The sequence below is a fragment of the Vigna radiata genome, chromosome 8, assembly GCF_000741045.1.
Source record: "Vigna radiata var. radiata cultivar VC1973A chromosome 8, Vradiata_ver6, whole genome shotgun sequence".
NCBI lineage: Eukaryota > Viridiplantae > Streptophyta > Magnoliopsida > Fabales > Fabaceae > Vigna > Vigna radiata.
Genome location: NC_028358.1, coordinates 20,811,724 through 20,829,130, shown reverse-complemented (window position 1 = coordinate 20,829,130; position 17,407 = coordinate 20,811,724). Strand labels below are relative to the sequence as shown.

Genomic DNA, 17,407 nt, shown 5'->3' with positions numbered 1-17,407 from the left:
TAACGATAATTTAACCAGTTTATTTTAAGAATTCTTTTTGACAATAGGAAACATGTATTATTATTTTATTGATTTATTTAAATTTATTTTAAAAAATTATTTAAAATAGATCACAAATGATCATGTACGTATTATAAAAATTATCAAAAAAATTATTACAAAGACTTTTTTTTTTCTAAACACAACAATTTGGTCTTTAAGACTTCTACAATTTTAGATTTAATTTCTTTTTCTTACCATTTTTTATTGAATAATGTTGATCATTATTAAATTATCGTATAATTTTTAAGAAGTAATCGGTGGGATAAACATGTTAAGACGAATGCAAGTATTGATGTGACAATGGCCAAGCTATTACAATAGATCGATTTATACAATAAATTAACGAGTCTTTAAAATATTGACTTAACTTCTGAATACTTTGTAATTACTAAAATAAAGTTGATTCTATTATGAATTGTTTTAATAAAGTGGATTATTAGTGGTTATGGAGAGGCTTCTTCTAATCTAATATTTTATAAACAATAATGTTACTTTGACATGGAGATGGAATGTGACATTCATATGACACGCTCTGGGATCCAACTTTTTAAAAAGCATTTAAGGATAAAATCGTTATTTATCCTACTAAATGAAACACAGCGTTTTTCACACAAAATTTTCACTTTCGATTTTCACTTTCCTTTCTCTTTTCTCTTTCAAACGAATTCATTTCAGAAGAACAACTCCATATAGTCTGCTAGGGTTTGGGCTGACAGAATGCGAGAAGTGGAAGAGAAGTTCTGGTGTGGTGCTAGCGTGGGGAGCGACAATTGAAATGTGGTTTGTCGAAGAGGAAGGGTTGGTGTTGTGATACGGTTGGAGCTGATAGAGAACCTGAAAAGTCGAAGAGCAAGTGTTCGTGTTGTGCTAGGAGCTGTACCGATAGAGAATGCGAGAATTCCATGGGTGCCGCTTAATCGGGATGTGTATGCTTTTATTTCGTTTCTTCTCTTGTCATCATTTTTGTATATTTTTATTTCTTTTTTCTTCATTTTCGTGAACCCTAGAGCAAAGGGGGCAAATTTCATTAGTTTCCTTTTTTCATAAATTTTATTATCATGTATTATAAGTAAAATTTGAATGTATTGTTGTTTTACAAGTTTTTCATAGACTGACCACATCCTCATGAATTAATTTGAAATGAAGTCAAGTTTTTTGTTTCTATTCTCTGAAATATATTTTTGCTTAGAAGGTGTTATTTTGAATGTCAACATCTGATGGTTAAAATATGTTACTCTTTACGTCTTCTCTCAGTTGTGCCTGGTTGGTCTTATTGTTTGCATCCCTTGCCCGTGTGTGTAGTGTAAATAGGTACGGGGTGTTCAAAGTGGATACAGATTTAAAATGAAATATTTTATATACTTCTGTTCTTATTGTAGTACATTTTTGTTCATTAATTGAAATCTCTTTGTTCAAGTTTTAATATGGGACGTTTCTAGAGAACTCACAATCTCTCAAAGTATTTTATTTTACTTGTTAATTTAAGTTGTTAGTTTCCCTATTATCTTCATTATATAAAGAAAAAGTAACGTTGAAAATATTTAAACATAGAAGAGCAAGTTATTTTATTCTGTTCTTGTATATAGGCTCTAAGCCGAAAAGATTGAAGGTGTGTTGGGATATAAAGATAGAAGAGCAACTGAGAACTTCTTTATGGGGTAGATTCCAACTGAAGTAGGCCTTCCTTTAATTGTAGATTCCAAGTTACTTCCTTTTTTAATATACTTTGGACGTGAGTGGTGTAGGTGTAAAGCTTTTGAAAGTAATTGAAGTTGCTTGCTTATTTATGGTTAATAGTCATTGCATTCCATATCCTGTAACAAAATTTGTTTATATGATTTGATGATGGTTTAATTATTATATTCATTTCATATCATGATAAGTAATAAATATAAGTAGATAATGGCGGTTTGTTTGCTCTCCTATTCCGTGGTTTTGTAGGCAGAGACAGTCCACAGAGTGTAACTTATAGGTTTGGCACACTTTTGCTTGACTTGTCAGTGGAAAACATATTCCTCCAACCCATGTAAGTTTGTTTACTTGATTCAAAGTTATGGAAACCATATTTACTGTGGCTTGTCCTATAGTGTTGTCTATCTTCTTAATTGAGCTTTCTTTTGATAATTTTTTTGTTATGGTTTTAATCTTGGGGTACTTAGGATACAAAAGCTCTTGCCCTTTAGTGTTGGTTTGAACTGTAACTTTTTTATTTTACGGACATGCAGTTAAAGCATAAAGATACTTGCAAGAGTGATTATGGAAAAACAGGTTTGAATGCACATGATGATTTTTGTAGTGTTCAAATATGATTTGTTGAATTGGTTTGTTTGAGTTGTTGAATTGTTTACTTTTATGCATAGGTTTATGCACGGCATTCTTGCAGGACAAAATACTTGGCACATGTGAACACCTTATTAACGGATGTGCAAAAGACATTCATTCAAACCACTCATTTTGCATGGCTATTGTCCATTGACACGAATATCAAAATGTGTAGGAAGCTAGTTTTACAATTGTGTAATACATGGTTAGAGAGGAGGGGTGGGTTTGAAGTTAGGTCTATCTTTATTCCATTCACCAAATTAGATGTTTGCTTAGGTTTAGGGGTTAGGGTTAATGGAGAGATGTTTAAGTTGTTCAAAGAGGAAGTTGATTGTCATACTAGGAGACTCTTTGGCACAAATGATGTAAGTGTAGATAATGTTTATGAACAACTTCAAAACTGTATAAAAGGGGGTGAAGTGGCTGATGTTTGTAGGTTATATTTATTGTTAGGCTTGAGTGAGTTTTTGTTTCCAAATAGAGGTGGAAAAGTTCATTTAGGTTTATTTGAAAATTATTAGATGATTTATCATGTATTGGAAAGTATAATTGGGGGGTGTTATTTATGAGTATTTGGTTTCTAGTTTGTGTGATGCTGCATTGCGTGTAGGGAACACACAAAAAAGATCACACTGTCATGTGGATGGTTGTATATTTGCATTACAGGTACGTTTTGATGTTAGTTACAAAATATATTGTAATAATTTATAATTTTTAGTTATTTGAAATTGAATTTTGTATGTAACAGATCTGGGCAATGGAACATGTGTTATTTGGTCAGAATAAGTTGGCTAAAACAAAAACTTGTATACCTAGAATCCTTCATTGGATGCATGTTAGAGTTGGTGAAGCAGAAGTTGAAAAAGCCTTTTCCTCTAATGAAGTGAGATTAAAATTACCTTGTATTAAGTACTTGTCATGTAATTTGTATTCAATTTAATATGATTTGCGTGGTTAATTTGTTTTGTGTAGGTGATTACTGAGGTATATGTAAGCAAAGAAGAGATGTACATTGAAATAGTTAAAGAAGCTATAGATGGTGATCATAATATTAGAGTGAAGGACAACTTGCATAGGCGATCGATTGCTGATATTGTGGCTGAAAATGAAGCTCTGCGTACTATTATTGTTGACCAAGAGGTCTCAATTGCCAAGCTTGAGAAAGAGGTAGAGAAGCTACAAATGATTCGTGCAAAGAAGAGGCAACGAAAGGTTTATGATGCCAGAACTCCATTTAAGAACTCAAATTCAAAGGGAGATTATAAGTTAGATGATGAATTTGGGGGCACAATTTTACATAAAGATAATAAGATAGTACTTTACAGTGCTTGGAAGTCAAACTCAGAAAAAGGTGATGATGTTGGGAATATTGACATTGAAAAAGATGGTGATGATTTAGTTGATGAAGAAATTCTTATTCAAAACTCTGACATGTACACGCGTTTAAAGGCTCAACCTAGGAAGCGTGTGAAAAGCGTTTCTTTGAAAACCCCTTGGACAAGATTAGATAGGAAAAACTGTAGGCGCATTGAATAAATCATGTTTGGTTTGTTATGTGTAAGGATCCTCACTGGCATAACCTAGACCGATATTTGTCAAGGTGAGTTTACTTACTTTTGAAAAAGATAATGCTAACTCATTTTGTTGATTTCTTAAATAATCACAAAATTTCAGATTACATATGGACCTATTGGACAACATGCAGCCAAGGGTAGAGGCAGAAAACACGAAGCATGAGTTGACAACTCTATCTCACAGTATTGCTGTAAGCAAATTGCAATTATCTCTGTTGGAATACATGTTGCAGGCCTTTCACAGAAGAGAGAATTAGAGAAAGTAAAAGACTGTAAAATTGAAATTGTAATGAATGAGTGAAATGTTACATGTTTAATCCATGAATACTATTGATGTTGTTGATATTGCAGTATTTCCTACTTTTTCTGATGTTCCTAAACTTCAGTTCTATTCTTGAATTTCTATTTGTTCCTTCTTTAAATAACTTGATATTTTCTCTGCGCAACAATTATATGACGAGCTAACTTCGATAGAACGTTTTAAACAAGATTATCAGAACAATATTAAGGAAATGGAATCCTTAAATCTTCCTTTGTACGGTTAGAAGCTTCGCAATATAGTTTTCCCTAAAATGTCTGACTTTCTTTTCGATTGACGATTTTAGTTTTGTTCAGGTGCTATGACAAGAATCACTTTAATTTTTACTAAGAACATTGTTAATTGTTGGTCTTGTTGAGAGTTGTCATTTTAGATTATCAATCTAACAAATGATCTGCAAATCAATCTTCTCCAGTATTTGTCTTATNTTTGACAGGNCNTTTTCTTTGNAATTGTAGGGGACAGTATCACAGCTTTTCAGATTGAAATAAAGCATCAGAGAAAGTTTGTGAGGAGCTTGAAAAGGAAATCTCTTTGGTCCAGAACATTGGAAGAGGTATACGATATTGTGGTCTTCTTGAGGCTGGCCTGGACTATGGTGGGTTATGTAAAGAGTTTCTGACTGACCTTTCAAAAGCAACATTTTGTCCTGAGTAAGTTTGACAAAATATTTCAAACTTTCTGGATTGTATTTGTTGGTTATTGCATCTTTAAGAATTGACTTTGTAAACTGACACCTAGTCCTTTTTGTCTTAGATATGGACTATTTTCCCAAACCTCAACTTCAGACAGGCTTCTAATTCCAATTCCTTCCGCCAGATATTTGGAGATTGGTCTTCAGATGATTGAATTCCTTGGACGAGGAGTCATTGCTTGAAGGCTTAAAATATTCAAACCAAATTTATTAATGCCTGGAACTGCTCCTCGTCATTTCTTGAATTGTGTAAATACTTCAATGATTTAATATTGTATTTGGGATTGATTTGTAATAAACAAATGAAACAACTAATGTTTACTTTCGAGCAATATTTTATTGGGTTGAATGAAATATGGAAACATGGTATTAAAAGCAATGTATGTTCTTTTAATTTTTTTAAAACAAGTTCAAAGTAAATTTAATAATCCCAACTCTTAATGGTATATTATTTTTGTAAATATTTGTATACTATTTAAATCCAAATTTGAAATATTTCTTATTTCTTATTTTGTTGGATAAATTCTATATATAGTCCTGTATTATAAACATGTTAGAAGTAGAGAAATAAAATTAAACACTCTAAAAGGCAACTACCTAAAATTAATATAGCATATAAGTTACAAAAATAAAAGGTCAATTTATCTAACTTGTTTTTAGGATACCGATTACATGGAACCTTAACATGGACAAGAATAAATTGGTGAAAATGATTAGTGAAGTAATTCTTTATACTATGAACTTTACATGGTTGGTCATTTTGTACACTAACGAAATAGGTTCAATGAATATAAATCCGACAATACCAAAGTTGTATTAAAAATTATATAAATATAACATCTGTTTACAATATGGTTAAATATGACATTCATTTTCATGACATCTTTCATGTGAGTTCACCAAAAAAAGGTTATTACATACATGTCAACGAAGTTAAACTTCATTGTCAAATTTTTTAATACAAAACCATTATCTTCTTACGGAAAAACATTTTCGATGTTAGTTGTGGACGATTGCGTGTTTTGCATGTCATTGTGTAATGATGCAAGCAGTGACATGAACCCAGGGGATTGCACACTTGATACCTGCAAGACACAACATCGATTGCATGGCATTTAAGTATATGTAAGACGTAGTAAATGGCAAATCAATGAAGTATGAAATTCCAATATCATATTACCGGTCCAATTGAGTTCGTTGTTGTGTAATCTATGTTTAGTGTCCCATCAATTTTATTGCTGAATGTTGTATTCGGTCCGTCCATCATAGCATCCTTCATGAGTAGTAGGTTTGAAGTTAGTTTAAATTGCCTTAGTTTGGAAATTATAACACCACGAAATGTTTATTGCAATTGATGAAGCTAAGATAATAACTTACAACAATATGAATAAATGTTGGACAACTTCGTTTTGCCGATTGTTTCTTCCTTGTTAGTCTTTAAGATGTGGATTTCAACCTTTTTGTCCTAGGTCGACCCTTTCGCTTCACAACTTGAGGGCTTTCGATGTCAACATTGTTTGCATTTGTGTCTACATCATGAGCTATGTTAGTATGATGCAGGTGTTGTTGTTCTTTGTGAGTGGTGTTGTTGACGTACGGTGAAGGTGAAGGTGAAATTTGTAGGCCATGATGGTCCACAAATGATCTAAGGTGGTCTACCAATAATTTTGTCATGTTTGTTGACTCACACGCAATCTCAGCAATATCAGCAAAAGTCTTGCATAAGTTATCATACCGTTCAATATGTGGATCCTTTTCTTTGTTGTTGTATGTTGCTCTAATATACGTGTGTTTTCTGCGGACATTTTTACACCATCTTGTGAGTACGTACTTAGCAGGAAGCTGTGTTACTCGCTCTTTTGCCAGGACACATACACAATGTCTACAAATAATACCCCTAAACTCAAAAAGCAAACAACTGCAACTCACATTCTTTGTATCTCGTTCAAATGTAACCTTGAATACCCTCTCTTCCCTTATCTCATTATGAATGAAGTCCTCTGTCACCTTGTAATATGATGATTTATCTTCTACAACAACACCGTCAACAAAACAATTAATTTTACCTCTAAATTCTGACTGTATTTCTGCAAACTTAGCATGTGTGTAATTCTTTTGGAATTGTCGCTCAATGAGTGATTGTGACCCACATGGAAGAGTTGTGTTTAAGGATGTGAAGTCAGCTTGAGTGTCTTTTTCTGTCTTGTGTTGTAGTGCATTGTCATATTGTTTAACAAATTCTTGAAGAGTAGTTTGTGAGTTAATATATTCATCAAAAAATGCATTCATACTCTCGCTTCTTTGAGTGGCTGACATGCCAGCCCAAAAATTGTTTCTCAGGTAACAAGGAACCCACCTGCTTCGCTCTTCGTAAAGTGAACAGAGCCATTCGTTTGTTTGTAGTGAAAATATTGTTACCATCCTTTCCCAACCATAAACAAAGTCATCAACTGAATCAGAATTGTACACAACTTGCTTAAGTTGTCGCTTGATATCTTTGTAAGCGGCATAGCCTTGTAACTTCTCAGGTGTTTTTTTCATTATATGCCACAAACACCACCTATGACGAGTGTTTGGAAACACGATTTCTATTACTTTCTTCATTGCTTTGCATTGATCGGTAACAATTCCTTGGGGCGCTCTATTGGACATGCACCGAAGCCATGAATTAAATAGCCAAACAAATGAATCTGTGTCCTCTGAACATAACAATCCACAACCTAACAATATTGATTGACCATGGTGGTTGACGCCAACGAAAGGAGCAAACGACATGTCATACTTATTTGTTAAGTATGTTGTGTCAAAAGATATGACATCACCAAAGTACTCACAAGCTGCCCTACTTCGTGCATCAGCCCAAAATACATTCAATATGTGGTTGTTGTCATCAACATCAATGTTGAAAAAGAAATCCTTATTCAATTCTCTCATGGAAGAGAAATGGTTTAAGAGTGCCTTGGCATCACCATCTTTTGATAATGCTCTTCTCTGTTTGGCGACATAATTTCTAACATCTTGTTCCACAAACTCCATGTTTTCATAACCTCCTGTAGCACAAACCAAGGATCGAAAACTCTTGTTAATCCTAACTCCTGCTTCTGCATTTAAGTCTAGTGTTCTCTTCACATTCAGATTCATCCTTTTATTGCCTCGGAACAATCTTGACTTTGTTGGACTAAGATCATGAGTATGTACATCATCAAATGCTGAAATGTACCACTTCTCATCTCTTTTTGATACAATCATTCGAGCTGCACAATCATTAGCCTGTGTTGGACGTCCAATCATTTCATTTTGATTGGATGCGACAAATTTTTCAGCCCTAGAACACACCATCATGAAGTAACATAATTCGTTTTTGTTGTTCTTCCTTGAACTCCTTGTTCGAATTCCAAAGCCCTTTGATATTGCATATTGTCTATAAAATGACTTGGCTTGATTAACACTTTCAAAAACCATTCCAACTGATGGAGGGATTGAGTTAGGTTGAACATGGTTTTCATTTATATCTTCTGCAACTTTGCCATGTAATTGATCAATTTCAATATCATCCAAAGATGTATTCATATTCTCCATTTCAGAGGTTTTCCTACATTAATTGAATACAACAATAAGTACTAGTTAGTGGAATAAATTATAAGATCCTCAACTATAATAAAGCAAACAAAATTTTTTTCATGTACAAAACCACTTGAAGACATAACCACATATGAAGGAATAAATAACCACTTACTGCACACGTTAAATGTTATTATTGATATTTAATATCATCCATAGACGTGTATATATTCTCTTGTCCATGCTTTTCTTAAATGTATTGAATACAAGAATAATTACAACTTAGTGGAGTACATAATGGCATACTTCATATTCAACTTATTATATTATATTATATTATATATATATATATATATATATATATATATATATATATATATATATATATATATGTATGTACATAACGAGTGTAACAAATAACCACTTACGAATGAGGAAATAACCATTTACTGTACCATTAAGTTTGAATTTCAATGTCAAATGACCAATATCGAAACCATAATGTCATAGTATAGAACTCAATAGCAAGTTCAGAACATGACGAATATAAATCTAAACATTAAATAAACTCAACAACCATCTATGCAACACAACAACCTTCTGATGCAAGAAAAATTTTTGTTGACTCACCTATTTAATACCACTTCAATGGTTGTTGACAGAGATGCACCTCAATAAATGGCTTAGACCACTCCATTCATCTTCTTAAATTTTAGGGTTTACGGTTGTTGTATAAAATAAGCGTACTAAAATGAGTCTTCCCCATCTGTATTTGTAGTTGAGACTTTAAAAAAGGAAGTGGGTCTTTATAATTTTGCAGAAGCATTAAATGGTGTTGTCTTTCCATGACTTCTATCACAAGCAATCACAATTAATGCTACCTAGGGGCATTTCTGTCATTTCCATATGAATGTTATTATAAATTGTGTTAATGTGGGATGCCCTAACATATGTGCAAAGAAGGGCTTCGCGTTTTGAAGGTATGCCCAATTTTAATGTTGCATTTGCTTCATCCCCAACGTTGGATATGGTTAACTAAATGATGGATTATTTTTTTTGTATTCGCGTAGTTTTCCTTTCATGTTTTAATGAAGAAGAACACAATGCTTGCCAGTTCTATGTGTTCATTTTCTTAATGTTCACTTCCTCTTCATTTATTCCTTTTGTCAACAAGAACAGAGAACAATGGAACCTTGGGAACAACTTGATATTGATGAAAGTGATCTTGATAGTTTCATTCGTCGTTGCAATTCGAATAATAGTGTCATTCCGGGCCCTGCTGGTGTGGTTCAGGCAGCTATGCTTAACCGCTAGGTCAATGAAAACATCCCCACACAAGAATTCTTAGGTATCATAGAAAAAGTCAGTTTTGATCGTGACTTCACATCGAATGCTTGGGTATGGGCTGAAAAATTCATCGACATCCATGGTAAGTACATTAATCACTACTTGGGAATTAAAATTCATAGACGTACAAAATTTGTGATTTAAGGAAGCTTTTTGGAGTAATGAAATCATTTGCAGGATTGTTGCTTAAATATGAGGTTGAGCATATCTCAACCCTTGATTCCTTGAAAGGAACTTGTAAGGTGTCCTTGTTGCGATGTCTTATTAAAGCTCGTGAGCACAACGGATTGGGTGACATGAAAATAACAATTCGGGTTGGTTTATGTGTATTGTTAATGTGTATAGTGAATTGTTAACTTCATTTAAGTACCATACTGAACTGTATTTATGGAAACGGTCTCTCTTCACAGGATCCAACAGGGACTGTAAAAGCAAGTGTTCACCGCAAGGCCATTGATCATCCTGAAATAGGTCCCAATTTAAAAGTTGGAAGTGTAATAATCCTACAAGATGTAAGTATATGGTTTATGATGATAAATAACTTATTAATTTTTTATTCCCACAAGAGTATATGAAGTTAACCAACATGGCATTTAACAGGTTGCAATTTTTGCACCAATGCGCAGAACATACTATCTTAACATAACTCTTAACAATGTTGTGAAGGTAACGTTTACAACTTTTTTCTATTGTTGTGTTCTACATTGGTTGTTGATTTTTTTGACCACTTTGAATGGTTCTCTCCATATGTGAAGGTTTTTGCAAGTGATATTGGGTGCCCCACTGATGAACTAGTTCGTCTATCAATACCAATTGTTACTAAGAAGCTTCCAAGTCGTTCCGTCGATAACATCCTTAGCATGTTGACTCCACCTGTTGACAATGACAAACCTGAAGGCAGTAAAGCTAACAACAATAATTAAAAGTGGAAGAAACTGAGGACTTTCGTAGTTTGATGATTTAAATTATAGTTTTATCCTTGTTGTGAGTTTCATTTAGGGTTCGTTTTTAGAAGGCTTTGTTATGTAGTATTAATAGTGAAGTACCAAAACAACCTTCATTAATGTGTTGTTGGATGAAGTGGTAATGTAATGTTTGTTATGTTATAAGTTTGATATGATGTTGTTGTTAATTAAAAAGAATTAACTATGTGTTGTTTTTTTCCTTCCTTAATTTGTTGTTCAATAAGTGGTTTTCTCTTTCAAATGTATGTACTTAGTTGTGGACTACGTTTTGGACAACAGCAAAAGTGAGTAATTCAATCCCCATATACACATATGTCTTGGTGCAGTAAGTGGTTATGTCCTCACTACTATGTGGTTACTTTTTAAAGATGTTTTGAACAAAAATAAAATTGATTTAATTGAATCCCAATGACCAGTTTTTGTGGTCCAGTAAGTGGTTATGTCATCAACCTGATGTGGTTGGTTGTGGACTGCGTTTTGTACAAAAGCAAAAGTGATTTATTCAATCCCCATGATCACATATGTCTTGGTGCAGTAAGTGGTTATGTCCTCAGTACTATGTGGTTATGTTTTAAAGATGTTTTGACCAACAATAAAAATGATTTAATTGAATCCAAATGACCACTTTTTGTGGTCCAGTAAGTGGTTATGTCTTCAACTTGATGTGGTTGGTTGTGGACTGCGTTTTGTACAAAAGCAAAAGTGATTAATTCAATCCCCATGACCACATATGTCTTTGTGCAGTAACTGGTTATGTCCTCACTACTATGTGGTTACGTTTTGAAGATGTTTTGAACAACAGTAAAATTGATTTAATTGAATCCCAATGACCACTTTTTGTTGTCCAGTAAGTGGTTATGTCTTCAACTTGATGTGGTTGGTTGTGGACTGCGTTTTGTAGAAAAGCAAAAGTGATTAATTCAATCCCCATGACCACATATGTCTTTGTGCAGTAACTGGTTATGTCCTCACTACTATGTGGTTACGTTTTAAAGATGTTTTGAAAAACAATAAAATTGATTTAATTGAATACCAATGACCACTTTTTGTGGTCCAGTAAGTGGTTATGTCTTCAACTTCATGTGGTTGGTTGTGGACTGCGTTTTGAACAACAGCAAAAATGATTTATTCAATCCCCATGACCACATATGTCTTGGTGCAGTAAGTGGTTATGTCCTCAGTACTATGTGGTTATGTTTTAAAGATGCTTTGAACAACAATAAAATTGATTTAATTGAATACCAATGACCACTTTTTGTTGTCCAGTAAGTGGTTATGTCTTCAACTTCATGTGGTTGGTTGTGTACTGCGTTTTGTACAAAAGCAAAAGTGATTAATTCAATCTCAATTATAACATATGTCTTGGTGCAGTAAGTGGTTATGTCCTCAGTACTATGTGGTTATGTTTTAAAGATGTTTTGAGCAACAATAAAATTGATTTAATTGAATCCCAATGACCACTTTTTGTGGTCCAGTAAGTGGTTATGTCTTCAACTTGATGTGGTTGGTTGTGGCCTGCGTTTTGTACAACAGCAAAAGTGATTTATTCAATCCCCATGACCACATATGTCTTGGTGCAGTAAGTGGTTATGTTTTAAAGATGTTTTGACCAACAATAAAAATGATTTAATTGAATCCAAATGACCACTTTTTGTTGTCCAGTAAGTGATTATGTCTTCAACTTGATTTGGTTGGTTGTGGACTGCGTTTTGTACAACCGCAAAAGTGATTAATTCAATCCCCATGACCACATATGTCTTGGTGCAGTTAGTGGTTATGTCATCAGTACTATGTGGTTACGTTTTAAAGATGTTTTGAACAACAATAATTATAAATTTCTCCAAAAAATCGTTTCAATCTTGATTTCATTCTTAAACTTTGTAATAATTATAAATTTTTTTATAAATATTTTTTATAAATCGTTTGAGCAATATGTTATTTTCCATCATGTAATGTACTCCAACAAGATAAAGGAGACTTGACAAAGTAAATGTTTATAAATCTTGTGCCACAAATAGTATTACTTCCTTAATTTATATACATTGTAATATGCTGAGGAAGTACTACATTAAAAGTGGGTTCGTATCTTATAACATCTTTAATGCATATAAACCAAAACCTAGCTTAATGAAAGCCCAAAATATTTTATAACGGGGCATAATCAAAAAGAAGGAACATATATTTGCTTTTTTGTCAAGAGATAAATCAATCATTTTACAGGTATTGTGAAGTTTCTTCTTTCAATCTGCACTCACACCTGCATCACTAAAAACGTCAAACAATTTGGAAGCCTTGCTAAAATTTCCCTTTGCCAAAACATATAGACAACAAAGTATTCACTATAACAACATTTCATGGCCCAATTGCATAATATCCTAATCACCCATAATTTATTTATTTTGTATTCAATATGTAGGTTAATTTTTCTCGTACTTCAATGTATTGAACTCCGTGATGTTGTCTTACTTAATGACTTAATCAATGCCTAAACCATCCCACATTTCTTCAATACCAGACTCCGATGAACATTATCTTTGTGTAATGTCCACTCACAAACCATCTGTTTTCCTAGAACTTGTAATTGATCCTGCGATAAGAATATCGTTGTTAAATACACTTCAAAACCTTTAATCAAAAATGATATTGAAATAACCATATACATAAAAAATACAAACCGTTGTATAATCGGGTATTTTATTCCCATCAAATTTTGGTGTGTGGTCCCATAATTCCATATATTTAATCACCAACATACCACAATCATACCTACAAATTATACAAATATTAGAAACAAGTGGCTATATAATAGAACCCAAAAATTTGGCCATTCACAATGTCACTAACGTATTTGGTTGCACTGGCAAATCTTCTTCAATCACGTTCAATTCCTGCTCCTTATAGTTTGAGTCTATGTCAATCATATTGAATAATTCTTGCAAAGTGCAACCTTAGAAATTGACATTCAAAAAATTATATATTATTGTAAATGTTGACTTGTAAAAGTAAAGTTTGCTTAAAAGAAAAACAGTAGTACAACACAAATTGTCTTACTATANCCTTGTCAATTTTTTTTCTGGACCGCCTTTTGTGACCAAGGGGATCCAAAATGAACAATTCCCTTGATTGACAATTCACAGCATAGCACCACCAATGNTCATCACCAACGGTAGGCACAAACAACTACAGAACCACAACCACAAACATCAATACAGTGAAGAATAATGCTATGATAAACCTATAATAGCATGCAATGGAAATGATTTAATGCAAATGTACTTACAAATTGAGCTCTTAACAAAACATTCAATGCAAATGATTGTGGTTGGAACCAGTGATGGTAATCAGTTTGTGTCAACTGTTCTCGCTTTTTCTTAGGAATCTTCAGCCTTTCCATGACCATTGTCTACAAAAATTGCACCCATAAAATAAATTCAAACAATTAAATCCTAAATTCCTCCAAGACTAAAATGAACAATTGCAGTTTAACATAAACAAATACAGTTTTACATACCGCAAAAAAAGGATTGAAAAAACAGTGACTAATCATTCCTGCTATGTGCAACTCATTATACACAATCATCCCTGTGGCAAACAACATAACCTACACCAATAGCTCATGAAACTTATGCACTCACATAATTGATTGTTATTGTACAACTTTTGGTTCATAACACAACTTACCATGTTATCAATTTTTGCACGCGGTTTTAAGCATTGTAAGTCTGTACAGGTCAACATGTTGTTTGACACCTCTACAAGTACTCTGAATACAAAAGAAATTCATGAAAAACTCTGTATACTAAACATTTATAAATTATGATAATGTTCATTTTTTGTATAACTTACACAACACCATCATCACAAAGCATTGAAGTGCAAGTTCTGTAAACAATTGAAAAATCAGTGTTCTCATTTGTGGAAGGTGCATGAATGCCCCCATCCACAAAATTCGCAATGACTAAATCTCTTCCTTTGTCATCTGTCGAAGCTCCCTCCATACCATCATTAAAAGATGGTATCTCATTCAAATCCTCTTCTTCTAGACGTTTTATACTTCTTTCTAACTGTAGAATGCGTTGCGCATGATTATCCACCGTTCTCCTCAAGAGCCTTTGCTTTTCCACAACTCTACCAAAGTCAGATTTGTCATTATTAAAATTAGATTTTGTCTCCCCAGAAGGAAGGGATTCCTTGATTTCCTCATTTGTCTCCCATAATATCTTCAAAAAATAATACAATTTTTCATTAACAACAACTCATTAAGGAAATAACATGACAAATGAAACCAACATATAAAAACAAATGGAATTACCTCACTGAGCTGAAAAGTTGATTTAATTCTTTTCCCTTTATCTTTAATGATAACCCAATCAAGTATTGGAGGATAAATGCTCCTACCACCAATATTATACAAACTTATGTGTTGCACAACCCATAACTGCAAAGTTGCTCTATATAGTTAAAAATCCTTTCANAAATATAAACATTTATTTTGTAACAATGAAATAAATAATTGTAAAAACACACCTGTAAAACTGCTGCACAACCACCCATGTGTATAGCATGTTTGTACGTTTTGCGGTTGTATNTATCCGCTGCTCGATTCAAACTCCCTACTATCAAACTATATANTNCATTGGCCCAGTTATACATATGTAGTTCGTCAATGTTATCTAATAAACTAAAAGGGACACTGCTTATGACATCACTATTCCTAGGAAAATAAAATATCCCAAATGTTAACAATACATACAACCTNCAATAATTNTCAACACTTTTTATGGTTTTATATTTTTTNTCACTCAACTTTTCCATTATACTTAAAGGTGTTATGTCCTCATCATTAAAGAAGTTATTCACAATGCCACCATCATCATTTTCTAAATTAATGGTTTCACCGACATTGGACAAACCTAAAAAAAAACACACATCATCAACTGTAAAAGGGACTAAGTTCTCCCTAATCCTAAAAGCCTTATGTCCCACATCCCACCTTCTAATTAATTCTAGAAGAATTGGACTAGATATAACGACATTGTTAACTAAATCAACTAAAAATTTAAAGGGTGTGGACTTAATTCTATCCTTTTGAAAGGATGATAAGGAACAATTTAATTCAACAATGGGTTGGGTTTGTATTCGATGTCTAACTCTAACTTCACCCTGCAAGTATAAATCAAACCATATCTTAGTGCATTCAATACAACAATTTATCCAATCAATAATAAATATAAACAATTACAACATACTTACCGATTTTTTAACTTCTGTATCCATCTCAATATATCCTGCACATTTAACAAAATTAAATCAACATCAATGTATAATTAATTTATTTAAATCATTCATATCTTCAGATTTTTCACAACAGCACCCTCTTTCCATCAAATTACCATCCAACAATATGCACACAACTAACAACCATGGATCAAAGAAGGTATGATGCCGAAGGGAAGAAACAGTTAGGTTTACAAAATCTTGGTTTCTGAGCTGAAGGTAAGAACCAGAGCTTTGTTTAGGTCTCAGGGTATCCTCAGATAAAACAGAAACACCAAAACTAATAAAACTATTTGGCAGCTTAATTTTCTTCCTAAGATGTTTTTCTTCCGTTTATGCGATTCTCCTGTTTATGTATTTATTATAACTTCTACACTAAACCTTTGTGGTTGGAAAAATATCTATGGAAATAAAACATTAATAAATATTGTTAAAATAAAAAGAATAATACTTTGTTTTTTACAACAGAGTTTTGCATGGTGGCTGAGTTCAGTTGAGTTTCATTTCAAAAGGAATCATAATGTTTGTTTGTAGAGCAAAGACTGAAGTTGATAAGCCAAAAACCAAAGACCTAAAAAGAGCCTTCTGCAATAACAACAAGGTCTGTACTTAGTCTAGATAAGGCTTTGTGCAATGAAAGACAATCAAAAAAGAAAGACTGGGTCATGATGGATTGAACTACTTACCTCTATTACAGCAGGGTATCAAGGCAAAGGATTGAACTACTTAAGATGGAGCAGTTACAACTTCACTACCCGTGTTTCCTTGTGCATCCTTCAATTTTAGCTTCTAAAGTTTTTCTAGTGTTTATAATCAAAAAAATCTCAGAGTGCTATTGTGTTACTCGAGGGGCCTCCACCTTTTTAATACTTTTCCACCAGCCATCGTGCCCTTCTCCCGTTCTTTCCCTCCAATGAAAAGTAATGATGGAGCAATGTGTTGAATAGAATTTCATATATTTAGAGATGTTACTATCAGAATTTTACATGAAACTTTTTGGGGTCTTCACTTGAACTCATGTTCCAGTAAATGGAGTGACGAAATGATATTATTCCTCATCCCAATATTTGTTACCCAATCATTATTATTACTATTTGAAGTATTACCCAATAAAACTAAGATTTTATTGTACTTTAAATATTCAGATCCATATCACTTTTAAGCAACTCATTGTATTTTTACGAGTTTTGCTGTAATGGCTACCATTTTATAAGAACACAGACTTTTATAATTTTGTATTGCACTTCAATTTTTTATGACTTAAAAATTCATTTAATTCTTGAATTATTGGTTTTGTTGTTGTTAA

At 33.0% G+C, this 17,407-nt stretch overlaps 3 protein-coding genes and 1 long non-coding RNA gene across 4 annotated transcripts; 2 read left to right on the top strand and 2 right to left on the bottom strand.

Annotated features, from left to right (window-relative positions):
- The first annotated feature begins 2,053 nt into the window (after positions 1-2,053).
- On the top strand, positions 2,054-3,066 carry LOC111242315. Its single transcript, XR_002669112.1, has 3 exons — positions 2,054-2,068; positions 2,268-2,310; positions 2,403-3,066. It is a non-coding gene; the product is annotated as an uncharacterized LOC111242315 (long non-coding RNA).
- A 106-nt stretch (positions 3,067-3,172) lies between these two features.
- LOC111242314 lies at positions 3,173-5,068 on the top strand. The gene is made up of 3 exons (XM_022784964.1): positions 3,173-3,247; positions 3,337-3,927; positions 4,752-5,068. Exons 1-2 carry the CDS (start codon positions 3,194-3,196, stop codon positions 3,898-3,900), a joined length of 618 nt encoding a protein of 205 aa, XP_022640685.1. The 5' UTR covers positions 3,173-3,193; the 3' UTR covers positions 3,901-3,927; positions 4,752-5,068.
- Positions 5,069-6,388: 1,320 nt separating this feature from the next.
- LOC106770356 (protein FAR-RED IMPAIRED RESPONSE 1-like) lies at positions 6,389-8,530 on the bottom strand. The gene has a single exon (XM_014656169.1). The coding sequence runs from the start codon at positions 8,528-8,530 to the stop codon at positions 6,389-6,391; it is 2,142 nt and encodes a 713-aa protein (XP_014511655.1).
- Positions 8,531-13,309: 4,779 nt separating this feature from the next.
- Positions 13,310-15,378, bottom strand: LOC106770355. The gene is made up of 10 exons (XM_014656168.1): positions 15,352-15,378; positions 15,137-15,262; positions 14,671-15,044; positions 14,506-14,587; positions 14,336-14,425; positions 14,105-14,227; positions 13,917-14,004; positions 13,669-13,771; positions 13,500-13,590; positions 13,310-13,411 (listed from the first exon to the last, which is right to left on the bottom strand). The coding sequence occupies exons 1-10, from the start codon at positions 15,376-15,378 to the stop codon at positions 13,310-13,312; spliced, it is 1,206 nt and encodes a 401-aa protein (XP_014511654.1).
- Between the last annotated feature and the right edge of the window lie 2,029 nt (positions 15,379-17,407).

Excerpts from the sequence above, each read along its gene's own strand:
- LOC111242314 (XM_022784964.1), top strand. The coding sequence starts at position 3,194 with ATGCATGTTAGAGTTGGTGAAGCAGAAGTTGAAAAAGCCTTTTCCTCT. Across the intron at positions 3,248-3,336 it reads AAGCCTTTTCCTCTAATGAA|GTGATTACTGAGGTATATGT; the intron begins GTGAGATTAAAA and ends TGTTTTGTGTAG.
- LOC106770356 (XM_014656169.1), bottom strand. The coding sequence starts at position 8,530 with ATGGAGAATATGAATACATCTTTGGATGATATTGAAATTGATCAATTA.